This window comes from Pristis pectinata, chromosome 1, assembly GCF_009764475.1.
Source record: "Pristis pectinata isolate sPriPec2 chromosome 1, sPriPec2.1.pri, whole genome shotgun sequence".
NCBI classification, from domain to species: Eukaryota; Metazoa; Chordata; class Chondrichthyes; order Rhinopristiformes; family Pristidae; genus Pristis; species Pristis pectinata.
Window position 1 is genome coordinate 85827186 of NC_067405.1, and position 21185 is coordinate 85848370.

Below are 21185 nucleotides of genomic sequence, written 5' to 3' on the forward strand. Positions count from 1 at the left end.
TACCTTTTGGAAATCAAAATATAGAGTGAATTCACAGGTTCCTGTTTATCAGCCCTGCTAGTTGTAACTATAATAAATTTGCTAAACATTATTTCTATTTATCTGCCTGATCATGCTTCGACTTTTGAAGTCTTGAGTTGCTACTTCCTTAATAAAGGACTCCAGCATTTGATAGGTAAACTGGCCTTCTCTCTCCCACCTTTTTTATAGTGATGCTATTTTTACAACTTTCCTGTCTGTTTCTGGAACTCAGAGAACTTGAAAGCACTGTAAGGAAGTGCAGTGCAGGTAGACAATAAGGTGCAAGGTCATAAACAAAGGTAGATTGTGAGGTCAAGAGTCCATCTCATCGTTTAAGGGCACCATTCAGTAGTCTTATAACAGTGGGATAGAAGCTGTCCTTGAGCCTGGTGGTATGTGCCCTCAGGCTCCTGTATCTTCTGTCTGTTGGTAGAGGGGAGAAGAGAGAATGTCCCGGGTGGGTGGGGTCTTTGATTATGCTGGCTGCGTCACCAAGGCAGCGAGAGGTATAGACAGAGTCCATGGAGGGGAGGCTGGTTTCTGTGATGTGCTGGGCTGTGTCCACAACTCTCTACAGTTTCTTGCAGTCTCGGGCAGAACAGTTGCCATACCAAGTCGTGGTGCATTGGTAAAAGTTGGTGAGTGTCAAAGGGGACATGCCAAGTTTCTTTAGCCTCCTGAGAAAGTAGAGGCACTGGTGAGCTTTCTTGGCCGTGGCATCTATGTGGTTGGACCAGGACAGACTATTGGTGATGTTCATTCCTAGGAACTTGAAGCTCTCAACCCTCTTGACTTCAGCATCATTGATGTAGACAGGTGCATGTGCACTGCCCTCTTTCCTGAAGTCAATGACCAACTCTTTTGTTTTATTGACATTGAGGGAAAGGTTGTTGTCATGACACTATGTCACTAAGCTCTCTATCTCCTTCCTATACTCCAACTCATTATTATTTGAGATACAGCCCACTACAGTGGTGTCATCTGCAAACTTGTAGATGGAGTTAGAGCAGAATCTGGCCATGGAGTCACGAGTGTATAGGGAGTAGAGTAGGGGGCTGAGGACGCAGCCTTGTGGGGCACCAGTATTGAGAATAATCATGTTGGAAGTGTTGCTGCCTATCCTTACTGATTGCAGTCTGTTGGTCAGAAAGTCAAGGATCCAGTTGCAGAGGGAGGTGTTGAGTCGCAGAACTCAGAGTTTGGTGACGGGTTTGCTTGGATTTATAGTATTGAAAGCGGAGCTGTAGTCAATAAACAATAGTCTAACATAGGTGTCTTTACTGTCCAGATGCTCCAGAGATGAGTGTAGGGCCAGGAAGATGGTGTCCACTGTAGTCCACTGGTGTTCACTATTGATATCTATGTTCTCCCTTTTTGTTCCCTTATTTCTTATTGTTTGTGCCTGCATTTAGTGTCTTCCTCTCTAAAGACAGAAAAAAAAATTTATTTGACGCCTTTGCTGTTTCCTCATCATTAATTCTTCTCCAGCATGTAAGGCGCCACAGCTACTCTCTCCCTTATTACATGCTAGAGGAGCTCTTGCGATCTATTTTGCATTCCTTGCTAGTTTACTTAAGGATTCTGTTTTCTTCCTCTTTTTAGTCATCCTTTACTGGTGTCTAAAATTCTCTCAGTCCTTGCCATTGCAGCATTATAAACCTTATATTCCTCTTCTACTATATTTTCACTTCATTACTTAAACAAATAAGCCCTGTATGCCCTTTTGTTGGGACTGTGCTTCAGTGCATCCAGGAGAGGGAAATTAAATGTTAGTCCAATGAGGGTATATTCTTTGTTCATCAATTGAAATTTTCTTCTCTCCCAGCCAACTATTGAGTTCCCTGAAGATTTTGGTGAAGAAAAATGTTCAAAACAGGTATGTTCTTCAGCTTTATCTCTTATGTCCAGGGGATGGACTTCAGCTCAATGGTTGTGTGTCAGGCAGGTTTTATTTCCATGAGTGGATTGGTTTTTATATCTTTAAGCAAGTAGTCCTGAAGCAGAAATGAACCACTTATCTGCAAGGTATTCTAACTCACAGTACTCATAAATTCTTCGGAGCTGGTGAAGAGCCAGGGTTGGCTGACCTCAAGTTGTGTTAACCTGACCTCTGAAATGGTGGGTTGCAGCACTGCACAGGTGCCATGTTATAAGATCACAACAGGATGGGGCATGTGGAATCTGGGGATAAAGTGCTGAATGGATAGAAAATTGTCTAGAAATAGAAAGCAGGGAGCGGTGATACAAAGTGTTACAGGTCCTCCCCAGCTTACGAATGCCTGACTTATGTACAGCCTGTACACATGATCGAGTGTTTGGGAGAATGGCAGATGAACTTGGTGGCTGCTGTGAGGCTGCAGGCATCTTCTGCTGGGTGGCAACTTGGTTCGAGGCAGCATTTCCAACATGCTCGGGTTATGAACAGTTCATGGGAACGGAACCCTGACATAACATGCCTGCCCTGCGACCTGTGTTCAGATGGGAAGAAGAGAGTGGTGTTCCACAATGATCATTATTGGGACCACTAATATTTATAATTTACTTCAGTGATTGGGGCAGAACAAGTAATACAGTATCAAATTGTGGTGATGATACAAAGCTGGGCTGCAGGAAGACTGAGGAAGAATGCAACATTATACAAATATTATAAAACTCAGTCCAGGCAAATAACTTCAACATGGATAAATGTGAGCTTTTGCACTTTGGTAGGAAAAAATACAAATTTTATCCAAACCAGAGGAAATAAAAATCATCTGAATAGGGGATGAAGGCAAAGGGATCTAGCGATAGGTGAGTCGTTCATGAAATGCAGTATGTTATGTCAGGAAAGCAGTTACAAAAAATGGGAAACAACTTATTGGGATTTATTACTAGGGGCCACAGAATTCAAAAATTTAAATTATGATAAATTTATGGAATTGCATTCTTAGGTTCACTTATGTTCTCCAAAAGGATCTTATCACCCATAGAGTCATACAACAGGGAAATGGGCCCTTTGGCCCATCGTCCATGCTGACCATTGAGCACCCACCTACACCAATCCTATACTAATCCCGTATTATTCTCTCCACACTCCCCCATCAAGTTTCCCCAGATTCTACCACACACCTACACAGTAGGAGCAATTTATAGCAGCCAATTAACCTACTAACCTACAAGTCTTTGTGATGTGGGAGGAAACCGGAGCACTTGGAGGAAACCCAACAGTCACGGGAAACATTCAAACCCCACAGACAACACCGAATGTCAGGATTGAACCTGGGTCACTGGAGCTATGAGGCATTGGCTCTACTAACCGTGACCATGCCACTCTTTTCTATCGCTCTTTATTGGTCACCTTTAGAGTGGTAGTGGTCTTGATTCTCAGTCGTGAGGCTGTATGTTCACACAGCACTCCAGGGAATTAACTGTATGATCTCATCTGACGTACCCAGTACATTACTGAGAGAATGCTGTGTTATTAGCAGACCTCTCTTTCAGATTAAATGTAACAGTAAATTGCAGACTGCCTCACAGTTTGGGTAGAAGTAAAAGGTTCTGTAGGACTATTCCAAAGTAGAGCAGAAGACTTCTGTTACCAGCTAACCAACAGTCTATGAAAACAGAGCATCAGGTCACTTATGTAATTACTATTCTTGGAATCATATACTTATAGCATCCAGTCAGCATTGCCTGAATTTTAAAAGTATGTCATTGGCTGTGAAGTTCTTTGTGATATCCTGAGATGTTATGTAATTACAAATCCCTATATTAGAGCTGATGGATTGAGGTATTTTACAATACAAAGGTAATGAAGTTATGCATCGGTTTTAAAGAGCCTTGATGAGAACTTATGTGGAAGTCCACATTCACCTCTATTCACTGCATCTCAGGAATGGATTATTATCCTAGAAATGTGTACAGAGCAAATGCACTGATGTGATAACAACAGAAATTGCTGTAAACTCTTAGCATGTTTGGCAGCGACTTTGGGAAGGGGCACAGAGTTAACATTCCAGGTCAAAGTCCTTCTGTTAGAATTGAGAAAGAAAATAAGTTGGTTTTAATTTGCAGAGAAGGTGGGGGAGGGATGGTAGGACACAGGGGAAAAAAAAAAATCACTGATTGGGTGAGGCCAGGGTTGCTGGGGGGATAAGTTGGAGAGGTCATCTGGTTGGTGGGTTAATGGGAACAGTTAGAAAGCAAACTAACAACCATGAAATGAGGGCAGTTGGGGAATGAGAATACAAACAAAGGCACATAAAAAGATAGGAAATGTAGGGCTGTGGGACATGCCCAATAGATCAGGCTGTACTAATGGAGAGAGCCAATGGCACAGATGGATAACCTATAGCAGAACTGGATAGCTCTGATACTGACAGGTAAAGCAAGTTACCTGAAGTTGTAGAATTTGATATTGAGTCTGGAAGGCTGCAGCGTGCTCAGATGGTAGGTTCCTCATCTGACATTGGACCTCTTTGTATCAGTGCAGGAAGCCACAGACTGATAGGTGAGAGTGGGATGGTGAATTAAAGTGGTAGACAACAGGGAGCTCTGAACCCTCCCCGCGGACTGAATGTTGTGCAAGGTGCTCATCCAGTCTGTGTTGGGTTTCGCCAATGCAGAGGAGGCCTCATTTTTGAACGTGGAATGCAGTACACTAGACTGAAAGAAGTGCATGAATTGCTGCTTCACCTGGAACCCTGGCTGGTGGGAGGAAAGAGGTGAAGGGATAAATGTTGTATCACCTCTGATTGCATGGGAAAGTACTGTTAGCAGTAGAGAGGTTGATGGGGATGGAAGAATGAACCAGGGAGCTGCAAAGGAATGATCCCTTTGAAATGCTGAAAGAGGAGGGAAGATGTGAGTGCTGGTGAACTCCTGTTGGAACAGTTGGAAATTGTGAGACTTTCCACTGTTCACTGGAATGATGAGGACACAAGAGACTATAGATGCTGGAATCCGGAGCAACAAGCAATCTGCTGGAAGAACTCTTGACTGCTGAGTTTCTCCAGCAGATTGTTTGTCACTGTAAAATAGGTGACCTGGTTTAAAATTGTAAAAGGATTGAATTGGATAGATGAAGGTAACTCTTTTATCAAGACTCAGGACATCACAACAGGAGTTTCTTGGGACGGCCTCCTAGGTCCAAACAAGATCCACCCTTCAGATACTTCATGAATGATGCTTCCATCACACCATCAGAATTGGGGATATTCACTAATGCAACAGTCAGTACTGCACTCAGCAACCCTCAGGCAACCTTCAGGTCTGGGCACTTAAGTAATGAGTAACATGTGCCTGTTAGTGAGACAATCTCACCACTTACCCTGGACATTCAGTAACATGACTGTTACTAAACAGCACACAAAGCGCTGGAGGAACTCAGTGGGTCAGGCAGCATCTATGGAAATGGACAGTTGACGTTTCCGGTCAAGACCCTTCATCTGTATCCTTTATCCACACTGAGAATACAACCTGACGTGCTGAGTTCCTCCAGCGCTTTTTCTGTTGCTCCAGATTCCAGTGTTTGCAGTCTCTAGTGTCTCCTGATAACCATTACTAAGTAGCTGACCATCATTATCCTAGGAGTCACCAAAAATATAACAGAGTAAGCAGTGTAAACAAAGAACTGATCAGGAGCAATGAGTTGTGACCCTTTAGAATTCTCTTCCCAGATGGTCATGGAGGCTCAGTTGCTGATTAGGCTTGATCTAATTAAATAGAACAGTTTAATAGTCTGCTGCTTCCATGGTGTCTCAGTACGAGCTCTCTATTCTCGTATAAGTTGTGCATGAACCTAACATCCCATTGTCGTTTGTTCTCTTTAAAGAGATTGATCATTGGCTGGTTGTTGGATCACGACCCAACCAAACGCCCCACTGCAGTCGAGCTGCTGAAGAGTGAGCAACTCCCGCCGCTCCAAATGGAGGAGTCGGAGCTGCACGAAATGTTGCACCACACGCTGGCAAACACCAGCAGTAAGGCTTACCGAACCATGGTCACCCAGATCTTCTCTCAGCGTATCACTCCTGCCATGGATTTCACCTATGATTTTGATGTTTATAAGGTAGGAAGTAGATGCTGTCAAGCACATCCTTCAAGAGACTTCCAGAATGTACTGGGGAGTTGGCGGGGCAGGACAGGGTTGGGGGTTAAGTGGGGTGTTGGGGAAAGAGGGAAGAATGAACAAACTTGGCCCAGTGCAATTTTAATTCCTCACCTCGCACAGATCAAAAACATTAGCAGCTGTAATGTATCTGATGGCATCAGTACTTCACTAACAAAGTATTAAGCTCGACTGTTAACCTTGACCCTTCGCTAGCTTTCTCTGTAGAGAAATTGTTCAAACTATTCTCCTGTTGCTCAGCTCCAATCTGGGAGGCCAGAACATAACTACTGCCTTTTCAATTGGTTTGTGAAACATTCTGAGAAAAATTTCATTCAAGTTCCAACGCCTTTGCAAAGGCATTGGAGTCTTTCAACCAGAGTTCCTGAAGGGCAGACACATGAAGGTGCATTATATACAGTGTCACAGAAATGAAGAGAAATGTTCCCTAAACTGCAGAAATTATGTTTAATCAAGATTATCTTGCAGCAATGTACTATTAGCACTGAAGTATAAAGGCACTGAATGATCTCCAGAATGAAAGGCTTAATGTATGAGGAGGGTTTGATGGCTCTGGGCCTGTACTGGATGGAGTTAAGAAAGATGAGGGGGGAATCTCATTGAAACCTACTGAATAGTGAAAGGCCTGGATAGAATGGATGTGGAAAGGATTTTTCCAGTAGTAGGAGAGTCTGGGATGCGAGGGCACAGCCTCAGAATAAAAGGACATTCCTTTGGAACTGAGAAGAGGAGGAATTTCTTCAGCCAGTGGGTGGCAAATCGAATTCATGCCACAGAGGGCTGTGGAGGCCAAGTCATTGGGTGTATTTAAGGCAGAGATTGATAGGTTCTTGATTGGTGAAGGGGGTTTAAGGGTTACAGGGAGAAGGCAGGAGAATGGGGTTCAGAAAGAAAAATTGGCCATGATTGAAAGGCGGAGCAGACTCGATGGGCCGAATGGCCTAATTTTGCTAGCACCTAGAGTTTATTGACCTGCTTTTGCTGAAGGTACAAAGTAGAACCAACACAGATGTGACTATTTGAAACCCGGGAGGTTTAACTCTCAGTGATACATTTACATTCTATGTCATATTCTGTATGTACCCATACAGAATGCTAATCAGGTGTAACACTGTAAAATCAATCAGTCAGCATGTGATTGATGAGCTGTGTGTAGTGCTTGTCGTCCAGTGCTAAACATAGGTCAGTGGATGGTCACTGATGGAATGCAATATGGTTTATGTTTTGTCACACTGTCATCCAGCAACAGTATTGATTGATTCAGCATTGGAAGTCTGCCGCAATCCAACCAACAATAAACAAAATCCTGTATTATCAACACTGCTGTAAACTTACATCCTAAATACAGAACACAAAGATGTTGCACTCTGTTGTGTTGATTCCTCATCACTAGAGCTGGTGATCCATCATTTGGTTTTGTTTTGCTGAAGATAGGGGGAAGAAATCCAGGGCTTGTGTGCCCTGGCTCTTGGTGACACAATTGCTCTGATTACCACCTTCTCCAGCCCAGTTCCACTCGATTAATTTGCCCAGCAGCTGATGTGCTTGTACCATCTACCTGTGTAGTTCTGAATTCCCTGTGTGGGCAGACCATCTCTCTCCCACCAATGACCTCTGCAGCCCACCAGCTCAGAGCTGGTGACCTCACCACGGCCTCGGTTGTGGAGCAGTAGGGTCCTGCACATACCTGCAGTGTCTGTGTCCCATTTGCTATGTGAGTTAGAGCAGTTTTGTGCATCTTTCCCTACCCCACTTGGACTCGTATATCTTTGATATGTTAGGCTGTATATTGTGAACATGCAGACCTGTTTTTGTACTGAACCTATCCCTATGTGACTGAACTCCCTTTTAGATTAATCGGTGAGCTAAAAGATCGGCTTCTCAGCTGCATTTCTCATATCCCTGGGCATGGTTTGCCAGCTGCATCTCCTTCATCCTCCATCAGTTTGGCCTGTTGAACCTCACCTGGAACATGCAGTCCCCAGAATCATACTGCATGGGTCTTTCTGCAGAAACCTGTGGAGCTCCCACTGCTAATGAAGTAATTCTGGCCTCAGCCTGAAGTGAATCCATGAGGCTGGTCCTCCAACGTGTGATCCTGATTTCTCATCACACTTTCAAAGCCCCATATGATTTTGAACAGTGGTTATTAAATCTGCTTTTGATGTTTTCGGGTTGAAGGACAACAGACCTAATTGCTCTAATTCTCCATGTATCTGAGGCCCCTCTCCCCTAGTGCCTACTCAATCTCATCCACTCCTTTCTATGGGCTTAACTTCTTTCTTAAATTCTGGTGACCAGAGTTGGATGCAAAGCTTCTGCCAAGGCGTAACCAGTGATCTGTAGGTTTACGATACTGACTTCTGGAAGAATCCATTGTATAAATTGCTTCTGTGTGTGAAGCAAAATTTACTGCTATACATTGTTTACTAGCAATTGGTAATGTTGTAGCTATACTCCCACTGCCTTTTTAATCTCATGAACTTTAATTTTGCTAATGTGTTACTTCATCAAATGATTTTTAAACATTTGCACATTCAGCAATAACCAAACTACCCTCATTAACTTATTTACTGGAGCAATAAGGAGGGTTAATCAAGTTAGTCACACTGGATTTTTTTCAAGTCTTTTTTTTCTTGTATAAATTTAATCCTGAACTATTCTACCTATTTTTCCACTCCCAACAGGTTTTATCTGTCTCTTTTTGAACAGCGATGTGATATTTGAAACCCTCCTGTTATCTAGCGTACTCCCATATCTAAAACAATTGGAAAATTGTGACTAGAGCTTCCATTGTCCCTGGCCTTGCTAGGAGACATCCAGTCAGAACTAGGTGACTTTTATAACTTGGGAGCTGTTTATCGATTGCCATAACAGGCCAGTGAATTACCTATTTGCATGATGAGGAGGTAGTATTAACTCTAGTGTATTAGTCTTTTATTTACCCATTATTTCCCTGGCCTTTCTCAACATGTCTGAATGCACTGTACATTAAAACATTCATGTGTCCTTGCATGAATGCACTGAATATGCAAAATGGTATCAATGGCTTGTTGCATTCGCTTCCCAAATTCAGTTCCAGTAGAACCATATTTTGCAAGTGAAGTATGAGGTATGTATACTACATTGCACATTTAGGAAGTGCACCCATGGACAAACTTGTAGCCCAGTAAGTTTAAAGGTAGTAGATAATTCCTTCTACCATCCTCTCACTCTCCTTGGAAGCATCCACCTGTCCCCTTGTCCCCGTGCTGTTATCCCTAAAAGGTGAAGCTACTGGGCACTGTTCCTAATCTCACTCACCCAAATCACTGCACTCCCTTCTCTCTATCTCTGACTATGAATGTGGCCGTGGTAATTTAATGAACGATTTTCCTTGTCTTCATCCTTCCTTTAAAAACAACCTACAGCCAAATCCCTGCCTCTGTATTGCACTTCAAAGACAATTTCACATGGGCAGTAAGTTATAAAATGCTGATGGAGGTGTTGGAAAGCTTTCATCGTGGTGCGTTCCTCTTTGTTCTGAAGGGTCTGTAACAAATGTGGTTCAGATAATTCAGTTTGTTCTGTCCAAAAATTTATATAGTTTTCTGTTTTCAGGGCAGCTTCTCAGTTCAGCACAACATGGTGCAGGAGTTCGTGCATGAGACCGTGTGCCGAATATTCAAAAGGCACGGTGAGTGTGATTACCTTGCCCAGATCCACTGTTCAAACACTGTTCATGTGTCACTTGCTCCAGTGAACTTTCTGTCACATTAGCCTGTTTGTTTTACTTCAACATGTACTAAGCTCAGGGCTCCATGAAACATTGGGTGTTCTGTTTCCAGAGAGTCCTGTGCTCTGAATAGAATGCAAGGAAAGCCTTTAGGGTGATCCTTATCTTTTCTGTACCTAATCTTATTTCCATCACGTAGAATGATACAGCACAGAAACGGGCCCTTTGGCCCATTGAGTCTGTATCGACCACCAACCGCCCATTTTACACTAATCCTATATTAATCCCATTTTTAAAATTCTCCCCCCACTGTCTTCAGCTTCTCCTGGAGTAGGCACTCACCTACACACTAGTAGCCATTTACACCAGCCAATTAACTTAAAAATCTGCACATCTTTGGGATATGGGAGGAAACTGGAGCACCCGGAGGAAACCCATGCAGTCACAGGGAGAACATGCAAACTCCACGCAGACAGCATCAAGGTCAGGATTGAGCCCAGGTCTCTGGTGCTGTGAGGCAGTGGCTCTATCTGTAATGCCATAGTGCTGTCCCATTATTGTTTCAGGAATGGAGAGCCTGGAGTTTTTTCCTCGGAGCAGAGAAGTTTAAGAGAAAATATAACAAGTTTTTAAGGTTCTGGCTAGTTTTTTTGAGCCAGTAATGACATTGAAAGAGGATCAGTAATCAGAAGACACAGATTAAAGATAATCAGTGAAGAAATAATTCTTTTTCCAGAAGAAACAATTTTTTTAACCAGCAAGTATATTGCCTGTTTGGTTGTAAGATTAAGAAGAAAATTACATAAGTACCTGAAGGAACTAAACTTGCAGGGATTAGCCACCCTACTAAAGCACCATCACGGGAATGATGGCACAAATGACCTCCTCTTGTGCTGCTTGATTCTCTGTACTGTTATCCAGCTCAACCCATGCTCTGATGTACTGAATAAACCAAACCTTGGGACCAATGTTCATCACCTGACCCCACTGTCTGAAAATGACCTTGATTGACTAGAAGTGTAAAGCTTTGTCTGAACATCTGAGCTCTTTTTTTTACAGGTGCCACTTGTGTAAACACACCGCTATTTATGCCAAAGAACAAGAAGTTGTATGAGAGTAGTGAGGGAGCCTACTTCATGGACCATAGTGGAATGTTGGTCATGCTTCCCCATGACCTTAGGGTAAGTCATGTGATAATATTGACCCTATGCATTGACATATCCCATGCGAAGGGTCTGTGGTCATTGGCTGTGATCACTTTGTGTACTTTATTTCCTGTGAATTCCTATCCTTGTGCTAATTAAAACACTTCCCAATTAGGTAAATGTAATTGCAAAGGTGGGTTAAAAACAGAAAATGCTGAAAAGACTCAGCAGGTCAGGCAGCATCTGTGGAAAGTGAAGCAGAGTTCAGGTCAGAGACCTTTCATCAGTTTTGAGGTAGGGTCCCAGATCTGAAACGTTATCTGTTTCTCTTTCCACAGCTGCTGCCTGACCTGCTGAGCAATTTTTTAATTTCAGGTTTCCAGCATCTGCAGTTTTATTGATTTGCATTGATGGATGTCTTCCAGCAGAGTATTCTGCCATTACTTTGTTCATGAAATATTGGAGGTTGTTCATTTAAAGAAAAATTCAAATATGTTATTTTAATAATAAAAATTTAAGAATGTTTAATTTATACCAAAAGCTAGTTTACCCCAAAGCCAAGAGTTGGTCTTGAGTACACATGTTTTTCTCCTTTTTTTGTTAAGGTGCCATTTGCGAGATTTGTGGCAAGAAACAACATCACCAATTTAAAAAGGTGAGCAGAAGAGGTTACTGCAGCTGCTTGGATGAGTTGGGGGTCCATTGTTTGCCTGAAATTTGAAGACCATGTTAGTCTCATGTTCTGTGCAGAATTGGATGACCTTGGTGGCTAACAAGCCTCCTACCATTTAGGTTACAGAGAGGCAAAGTTGACTGCTGTTCCTGTTACCCGTCACTCCTGGGTGATGGTGCTTGTGGTAATGTGATGACAGGATCAGATTGAGGCGAGGTGCCCCTATTGCTTTGTAGCCTACTGTAATTCACTGTCCAAACTCATGTACGGAGTCACACTTGAGGTACAAGGGTTGCTGTGACTTTAGGAGACATGAAAGAAAATTATTTCATTGGACTGGACCTATTTAATCATCCTGTGCTGTAGATTGTGTGTACCACTATGATCCAAACATTGAACAGCGCCTTTCCAAAATTCCAAAATACCTGAAAACTGTGGTCTCCTTCCTGGAGTAGAACCCCAAGGGGATGAGCCTTTCTCATGGGCAGTTCATGTATGAACTTGGAGAATGAGGATAGGCAAGTATTCACTTACAAAGCTGAAAGGCTGGTTTTGTCATTACCATTCATGCACCCCTCAGAAGGAATCACTAGATGGCTGCTTTATTTTTCTTCACATGTGAAAAATGGTTGTGGTTATTGGAGGTCAATCATCTCTGGCCCCAGGACACCAACAGTTATAGAGACATACAGCACAAACACATGCTCTTCAGCTTCGTGTCTGTGCTGGACAACAAGACCTTTGCACAACTTCTTCAGGAAAGTCTGAAGCAAAGCCACCTTCAGCTGGATCCATCAATGTCCTTCCTCCGATAAGTCTGGGGTGGAGATGGTCGCTGATTATTGGCCCAATCCATTTCTGTTTGCAGAAAATGAAGTAGTCCAAACGTATGGAGTCATGGAGCAATGCAGCACAGATACAGGCCCTTCAGCTCAGCTAGTCCATGCTGACCACGGTGCCCACACAGCTGGTCACAATTTCCTATGTTCAGCCCATATTTCTCTAAGCCCTGCCCCTTTGTACCTATCCAAGTGCTTCTTAAAAGATACTATTGTACCTGCTTCAACCACTTCCTCTGGCAGCTCATTCCACATACCACCCTCTGCATGGAAAAAGTTACCCCCCCCCCAGCTCCCTTTTAACTCTTTCCCCCTCACTCTAAACCTAGTTTTGGACTCCCCTACCCTGGGGAAAAGACTGTTATCATCTACCTTATCTATGCCTTTCATAATTTTAAACACTTCTGAACAGTTGTCCCTCATTCTCCTACATTCCAAGGAATAAAAGCCTAGTCTGGCTCACCTCTCCCAATAACTTAGGCCCTCTAGTCTTGGCAATATCCTTGTAAATCTTCCCTGCACAGTGTACAGCAAAACCTAGACAACATTCAGGCTAGGGCTGACAAGTGGCAAGTAACATTGGTCCCATACAAATCTTTGACAATGACTGTTTCTTCAGAGTCTAAATGCAGTAGAGAATGTACTCAGCACCCACAACTTATTCCCTACAAGGACAATGGGGTGGTTACTCTACCAATGCTGTGAATGTCTGCAGCAGGTAAATTGGTGTGGACAGGTCAAGTAAGTTATCCCTCGTGTTGGTTATCTTGAAGTTGTGTATACCCAGCATTGCTGATACATCATTTAGTCACTTAGGTCATTTAGTGATGGCCCAAATGAGCCTTGTTTCACAGGAACACAAGGGCACCAGAAAATAGCAGCAGGGGGAGGCCACTTGGCCCTTCAAGCCTGCCCCACCATTGAATATGATGATGGCTGATCTTCTCCAGGCCTCAACTTCTGTGCCAGTTCCCATAGTCTTGGCTTCCCTCATCTTTCAGACATATCTAGCTCCAGTTTAAGTATCTTCAGTGATCTACCCTCTGGAGTAGAGAATTCCAGAGGTTCACCACATTCCATGAGGAAAAAAATTCCTAAGCATTTCAATTTTAAATGACTGGCTCTTTGTAACTATGTCCCCTCATTCAAGACTCTCCCACAAGTGGAAACGTCTTGTTACGACAAGATCTAAACTCTTCTAAACTCCAAAGAGTACGGGTCCAACTTTTTTAGCTGTTCGTGATGGATCAACCCTCTCTTCCAGGAATTAGCGGTGGATCCTTTCTGGACTGCCTTTAATTCCCTATACCTTTTGTTAAACAATGGGACCAACACTGTACATAGTACTCCAGGTGTGGCCTTCCCAACACTCTGTACAACTGAAGCAATACTTCTATATTTTTAAACTCCAACCCCTTATGCCATTTGCCACCTCAATTACTTGCTGCACCTACTTGCTGACTTTTCGTGATAGAAGTTAAAAGTCCCCATCCATGCTCCCATTCTGTGGCCTGGCTGCTCTCAGTGGTACTACTAAGTGACCAGTGTTTGATTCATCATCTGAAGAAGCATGGCAATACTCTTAATTCTTTGCCTGTGTTTGACTTGTTGCCATGAATCATAATGGCATGTAGAGTCAATGCTGAAGACTCCCAGGAACACTTCCTTTCAACTGTATAGAACGGTTGTAACACGTCCTGAGCCTTTCTTGTCTGTGTGACAATATGTAGCCAGGAATGGTGATGGAGGAGCCCAAGACATTTTCTGCGATGGACGAGACTGTGGGTATGGATATATCAGACTATTGCTTGACCGGTCTGTGGGACACCTATTCCAATTTGTACAAGTCTCCAAAGATGGTGAAAAGAATTCTGAGGGCCACCAGGGGTGGTCAGGAGCCTAGATTGATGTTGGGTGGTCTTTACGGTGTTATTCCTATTATGTTTTGGTGATTCAGTTTGATACAGCTAAGTTGCTTGCTTGTCCATAATGGACAGCACGTTAAGAATCAGTTACATAGGTGTGTTTTTGGAGTCGCATGATATCTAGGGCTACAAGGTAGTGTGATGTTTACTGCTGCTGATATGTACAGCAGATCTGTTGGTGTGGATGAGACCAGATAGGTTAACCTTTAACCACTTGCATACACCCAGACCTGAGGAAATGTCGTTAGTGACTTAGCTCATGGGCTGTTTATGATCACAGGACATTCAGAAGCACTTTACAGCTAAAGAAGTGGTTTTGAAGTATACTCATTATAATATTGGAATGTGGCATCAAGTTTACACGCATTGCATAAAGAGCCATGTGGTAATGACCACATGATAACCTTACTGCTCTTGGTTGAGAGATAAATATTGGCTAAGGCACTGGGAATAATTCCCCTGCTTCTCTTTAAAATCACCCTTGCATTCTTTTACTTGTATCTGATAGAGCAGAGGGCATCAATTTAATATCTGCTGTGAAAGCAGTGCCTCTGACAGTGCAGCACCCCTTCGGTTATGCAGTAGATTTGACCTCGATTTTCTTACTTGGGTTTCTGGAGTGGGACTTGAACCTTTGATTCAGAAGCCAGAACGGCAGCAGGCAATTTTCTCCAATCTACTCTAAAATCTTTTAATCATTTTAAACATTTCAGTTGGAGCACTCCTTAATCTTCTGGTCCAGTTAACTCTATGTAAAGAAGATTAAGTCATCCCAGTAACATCCTTTTTGCCTCAGTTACCTCTCTCAGTCTAACATTTGCTCTCATTTGCCACCTCACTTGGTGTGCCTGGCAAATTTAGATATCTGGCTTTCTATTTCTTCGCCTAAGGATACCTTTCTATTGTTGTTGAGCTGTACTTGCATTCAAGAGCTTTCACACCTCTAAGAACATCTTCTAATCTTCGGTTGAGGTTCAAAGCAAGTTCTGAAAAAAATACAATAAAAGTGTCCTTATTATCATATTTAACATAATTGAGCATAATGTGACAAGGTATAACATGGAGAAGTGAATAAAAAACCTAATTCCTAGTTAATTGGTGTTAATTGTGGTCATTTACGAAAGATCCAAATGAAAACGTTTGGCTGTAAGGGTGTAATGTTTTAATGAGCTGGCAGGCACTCCCAGAACTGAAGCTTGCCAGTAAATCTGTCTCGGATTAGTTTAGTAAACTAGGAATTTTTGTCAGGAAGCTATTTGACACAGAGATAGTATGTGGTCCAGATACTGTTGCAATAAATAAAGGCCATATTGTCACCTTCATGTATCAGTCTCTATCCTTCTTGGGTTGTATAATACTCATTGTTAATAGAATGTAAAAGTGAGTTATTTTATTTATTTTTGAAACCTCTGGTTGTTGATGACATCTTACATGTTTCTTAATCACAAGGTACTGTATTGAACGGGTATTCAGACCTCGAAGGTTGGACCGCAGTCACCCTAAAGAACTCCTAGAATGTGCATTTGATATTGTCACACCGATCACAAGCAACCTGCTGCCAGATGCCGAAGTCATCCAAGTCATTGCCCAGATTATTCAGTTGTTTCATGTACTGCAGGTAGGGATTCAGTTCATGGTCTGGTAAAATTCTTCTTTAAAACCTCAGAGTAAAGATTTTTGTAGGTCAGATAGGGTCAGTACAGTAAAACTCTCTCAATCTGCTATCCCAATGCTTGGAAATCCCAATGATTTCAGCAAAGGCTCACCAGGTTCTTGGTTCCTGAGCTCCCTTTCACTCACTGGGTTCCCTGGAAAAGTTATTATTCTACTGTGTAATATCTTAAGAAAATGAATTAGATGTGTGCTGGAGAATAACATCCAGTAGTCTGGAAAATCTGCTGGACCTCCTGAGGTTACTTTTAGAGGTGCATGTCTTCTCTGCCTTTCTCACCAGCCCTGTGACCTCACTCATTTCTCCTCTGTCCACTAACACTCACCCTCCCACCCATCTCCCCTGCATGCCTGCTGAAATCCGAATTCTGCAGAGGAAAATTCTTGCTGACGTTGATCCTTATAAAATACAGTGACTCGCCAATGGGTTCTCAATTGACACAGTGCTGGGAAGGCAGCTAAAAGGCTGAGGCTGTTGCTGGTTTCATGGGTTTGAATTGGGGAGCTTTACTCTTCATTGTGCGGCCAGACGTAGTCATTGAGCAGCCCATACAGTTATCATTAACGTCACATACCAGAGAGATGTAGGATTGTAACCAAGCTCTCAGATTGCTTCGATGTTAAGAGTCTCATTGCTTTAAATGAACTTGCCACATGAGTGACATTGCAGAAATCTCTGCTGAGAATCGTGCAAGTTTGAATTAAAATATTCTTGACTCCCTAATATTAAACAGGGAAGAATTTGAAGGAAAACTTCTAATCAGACATTCCTTTCCAATTTAAGATTACCGGGACTGTCATGTGGTGGTCTGATTATCATAAGCTACCCATTGAGAACTTATTGCACTTATCTGGTTTGCAGAAGAGGAACTACAGCGTGTATCTGAACCACATCTGCCTGTTGAGGGCAGTGCTGCTGCATTGTGAGATACCGGAGGACAAACTCCAACAGGTGTGCAACATCCTGTGTGATGCCATGGTAAGTTGGGGGAGCAGATTAAATATAACTGGACTCAGCAGCAAATGTCGTGGCATCCAAAAACGGTTCTGTTTCTGGCTGTTCCTGATCCCACGCAAATTTGCCTCCTCCACAATGCACGGCACATCCGAATTGTAGGGGAGAAGTGATTTGTGTTTCAACTCGTTCAGGCAGTCCCCAGGTTACAACAGAGCTCTTGTTCCTTGGGAACTGTTCGTTGGTCAGAAATGAACAAAGAGTGTGTGGGAGAGGATCACAGGAACAGCTGTGACAGGAGAGTGACAGGCACGGGAAGAGCGGCCGCCAGCCGGCCTCACTGACTCGGTGAGTGAGTGAGTCTGCTCAGCGCTCCCAGCTCTGCTCGGCTCCACCCAGCCCCTGCTTGTTTCGGCTGTGGTGGTGGTGGTGGGCTGAGGAGAGAAGGCATGTGGAAGTGCCCCATTCCCACCCAACAGAAGATACCTGCAGCAGCCGGCATATCCAACCCATTGGTCTCCCAAATGCTCGTCCATGTGTATGGGGTATCCATAAGTCATGCGTTGGTAACCCAGAGAGGACCTGTATCTGTATTTTCTCTTCAATGAGACTGAAGGCGTTGGAGGAAAATTAACATTGCATTTGGGCTGGGTTAGCACAATAAATATCAAATAAGTCTCCCCATACTTTGTTCCACCAGTTCTGCCATCCTCTCTCATCCCACTCGCTCTTGCAGCATAACATCAACCCTTTGGCCACCTTTGCTGTAAGAGATAAGAGGAGGCCATTTCAGCCTGTCGAGTCAATACCGGCTTACAGAGCAACCTGCTAATTTCTCCCTTGACCTATTTTCCCCACTTTCCCACTAACCCCCCCCCCCACCCCCCAAACACCAGGGGCAATTTATAGTAGCCAATTAACCTGCCAACCTGTACGTCTTTGGGATGTGGGAGGAAACAGGAGCATCTAGGGTAACCCAGACAAACTCCACACTGATGGCACCAGAGATCAGAATTGAACCTGGGTCACTAACTGTGATACAGCAGCTTTATTAGCTGTACCACTGTGCCATTAGCGACTTTATGCTTGTGTCCATATCCAGTAGTGAGACTGCTCAAATTCAATTCACATACGATTTTTATCATGTGACGGAAGAACCTTCTGTCATCTAAACTAGCTGGGGTTTCAAAAGTGAAATAACTTGTCTATCCAGTCCTCTGCAGATTGATATGCAATGTGAGTATAAGTATGCAGTCAGGCTGTGGAACAGTCTGAACTGGGTCACACCTGCATATTTAGAATTTTACAACCATATTTGAATTTAGCCAGTAGTTAATGTGAAATCTGCACATATCTTAATGCTTGTACTTTTCCAGTCCCTGGATCCATCCAGTAAAGATACTGGCTCTCCAGCATAAATTGATAAATTGGTTTATTACTGTCACATGTACCAAGGTACAGTGAAAAACTTTGTTTTGCATGCCATCCATACAGATCATTTCACCAGTACATTGAGGTAGTACAAGGGAAAACAATAACAGAATGCAGAGTAATGTATTACAGTTACAGAGAAAGTGCAGTACAGGCAGACAATAAGGTGTAATGCCATAACGAGGTAGATTGTGAGATCAAGAGTCCATTTTATTGTACTAGAGGACCATTCAATAGTCTTATAACAGTGGGATAGAAGCTGTCCTTGAGCCTGGTGGTATGTGCTTTCCGGCCTTTGTATCTTCTGTCCAATGGGAGGGGGGAGAAGAGAGAATATGTGGGGTGGGTGGGGTCTTTGATTATGCTGGCTGCTTTACTGAGGCAGCGAGAAGTATATATAGACACAGTCAATGGAGGGGAGGCTGGTTTCCGTGATGTGCTGAGCTGTGTCCACAACTCTCTGCGGTTTCTTGTGGTCTCATGCAGAGCAGTTGCCATACCAAGCTGTGGTGAATCCGGATAGGATGCTTTCTATGGTGCATCGATAAAAATTGGTGAGGGTCAAGGGGGACATGCCAAATTTCTTTAGCTTCCTGAGGAAGTAGAGATGCTGGTGAGCTTTCTTGGCCGTGGCGTCAAAGTGGTTGGACCAAGACAATTTATTGGTGATGTTCACTCCTGGGAACTTGAAGCTCTCAACCCTCTTGCCCTCAGCACCATTGATGTAAACAGGAGCATGTGCACCACCACCCTCCCCCCCCCCCCCCCCTTCCTGAAGTCAAGGACCAGCTCTTTTGTTTTGCTGACATTGAGGGAAAGGTTGTTGTCATGACACCATGTCACTAAGCTCTCTATCTCCTTCCAGTACTCCGACTTATCATTATTTGAGATCTGGCCCACTACGGTGCTGTCACCTACAAACTTGTACATAGAGTTAGAGCAGAATCTGGCCACACAGTTGTGAGTGTATAGGGGGCTGAAAATGCAACCCTGTGGGTCACTAGTGTTGAGGATAATCATGTAACTGGAGTGAGTTAACCTGAGACTAGACTCTAGAAGATCCTTGAAGTTCATGACCATGTGTGACTTGATTTTCTTGTTGCATTCATTATTCAGGTGAGATCACCTGAAATCTATGCCTTTAAATACGTCTCCTTAATTACATTATACTTGTAATTGGTGTATTTCTAAATGCGTTGCTTTTCCATCTCCCATTATATTTTAACACTCAACCTCTGCTTTCCTTTATAGACAGGGAAGCTGACTAGACGAGAGATAGAAGCCAAGTTCTACAATCTCTCCCTGTCGCAAAATAATGTAAGTTTTGTGTTTGTTATTGGCAGTTTGATGACATCTGCTTCATCATTCTGTCTGCAGCTGGATGGAATGGGTGGACAATCTCGATATTTAGACCAACTGGTTAATGGCAATTGTTCTGCTCCAGGTGAACTTCATTCCACTGAAACAGCATAGCCCTCTATTCCATTCTCTTTGAATTTACAGTGAAACTCCATTGATCTGGCACACTAGGGACTTTGGTGGTGCCAGATTAGCAGATTTTCCAGCCAGTTGCATGCTGTTCCAACACATTTTTAATTCACGTTTTTTAGATGTTACAGTGTGCCATAATAAATTTCCCATTGAATGTGGTACGTTTATAGTGAATGTGGGAACCCGGACTCTGGTCGGTTTAAAGAGAACACAGGAACTGGGTCTCTGGAAAGTCAAAAGGGGTATGTGGCAAATGATTTCTAAACAGTTGGCCAGCAGGTTATTGGAGTCTTACTGTACCTTTCTTTCCCTTAAATGCAAATATGCAACATTGTGTGCCGGGGAATGTGGAAGTTAACAGGAAGAGTGATTTTTGTCATTAAAGCCCCCACTTTCTCTTATGCAGCTCTTGCACCTGTACAAGTACATCGAAGCCAAGTCGAACATAGAAGAATTGAGCAGTGTGTTGAACCCACTGATGAAAGGGAAGTTAGCTGTTTCCCAGCTGGCAAAGCAAGGCTTAAAGGACCTGCAGGCTGTGACAGAGCTCCTAAAGAAACTTAAATTCAAGCTTCAGGTTGGTTGTAATGGCAATGACTAATTCAAGCAGCCAGTAGGTAACTTAGCTGCTAGCTCAGCTTCTTAAGGCATTGAACACTGTTGAACCTTGCAGGGTGGGTGCTGTCAGTTTAGTCATTTGGACTGTGCCAAATCGGGGGTACCAAATGTGGGGAGATGGTGGGGAGAGAAGACACGTGGACGTACCCAGTTCCTACCTCAGCTGGAATCGTACAGTTATACAGCACAGAAATGGGCCCTTCAGCCCAACTTGCCCATGCTGACCCAGTTGTGTACCTGAGCTAGTTTCCTTTCCTGATCGCTGTACAGACAGCCCCCAGGTTACAACAGGGTTCTGCTCCTAAGTTGGAAATGAACAGAAACAGCTGTGATGGGAGAGCGAACAAGAGTGGGAAGAGCAGCCACCAGCCGGCCTCACCGACTCAGGGAGAGAGTGAGCCTGCTCAGTGCTCCCAGCTCTGCTCGGCTCCACCTGGCTCCTGACTTGGGGTGGGGGGGGTGGTGGGGAGAGCAGACACGTGGATGTACCCAGTTCCCACCCAGCAGAAGATGCCTACAGCCCCCCATCCATCCCGCCAGTCTCCCAAACACTCGATCATATGTACGGGGTGTCCATAAGTCGGGCGTTTGT

The 21185-nt window shown here is 43.5% G+C and overlaps 1 protein-coding gene across 1 annotated transcript in view; it reads left to right on the forward strand.

Moving 5' to 3' along the window:
* LOC127568795 (eIF-2-alpha kinase GCN2-like) overlaps positions 1 to 21185 on the forward strand; it is a 116800-nt gene that overhangs the window by 74839 nt on the left and 20776 nt on the right. The window contains 9 exon segments of the mRNA XM_052013006.1: positions 1847 to 1897; positions 5834 to 6070; positions 9731 to 9806; positions 10905 to 11026; positions 11596 to 11645; positions 15877 to 16045; positions 16961 to 17077; positions 19736 to 19801; positions 20382 to 20552. Coding sequence (XP_051868966.1) covers positions 1847 to 1897; positions 5834 to 6070; positions 9731 to 9806; positions 10905 to 11026; positions 11596 to 11645; positions 15877 to 16045; positions 16961 to 17077; positions 19736 to 19801; positions 20382 to 20552 — 1059 coding nt within the window.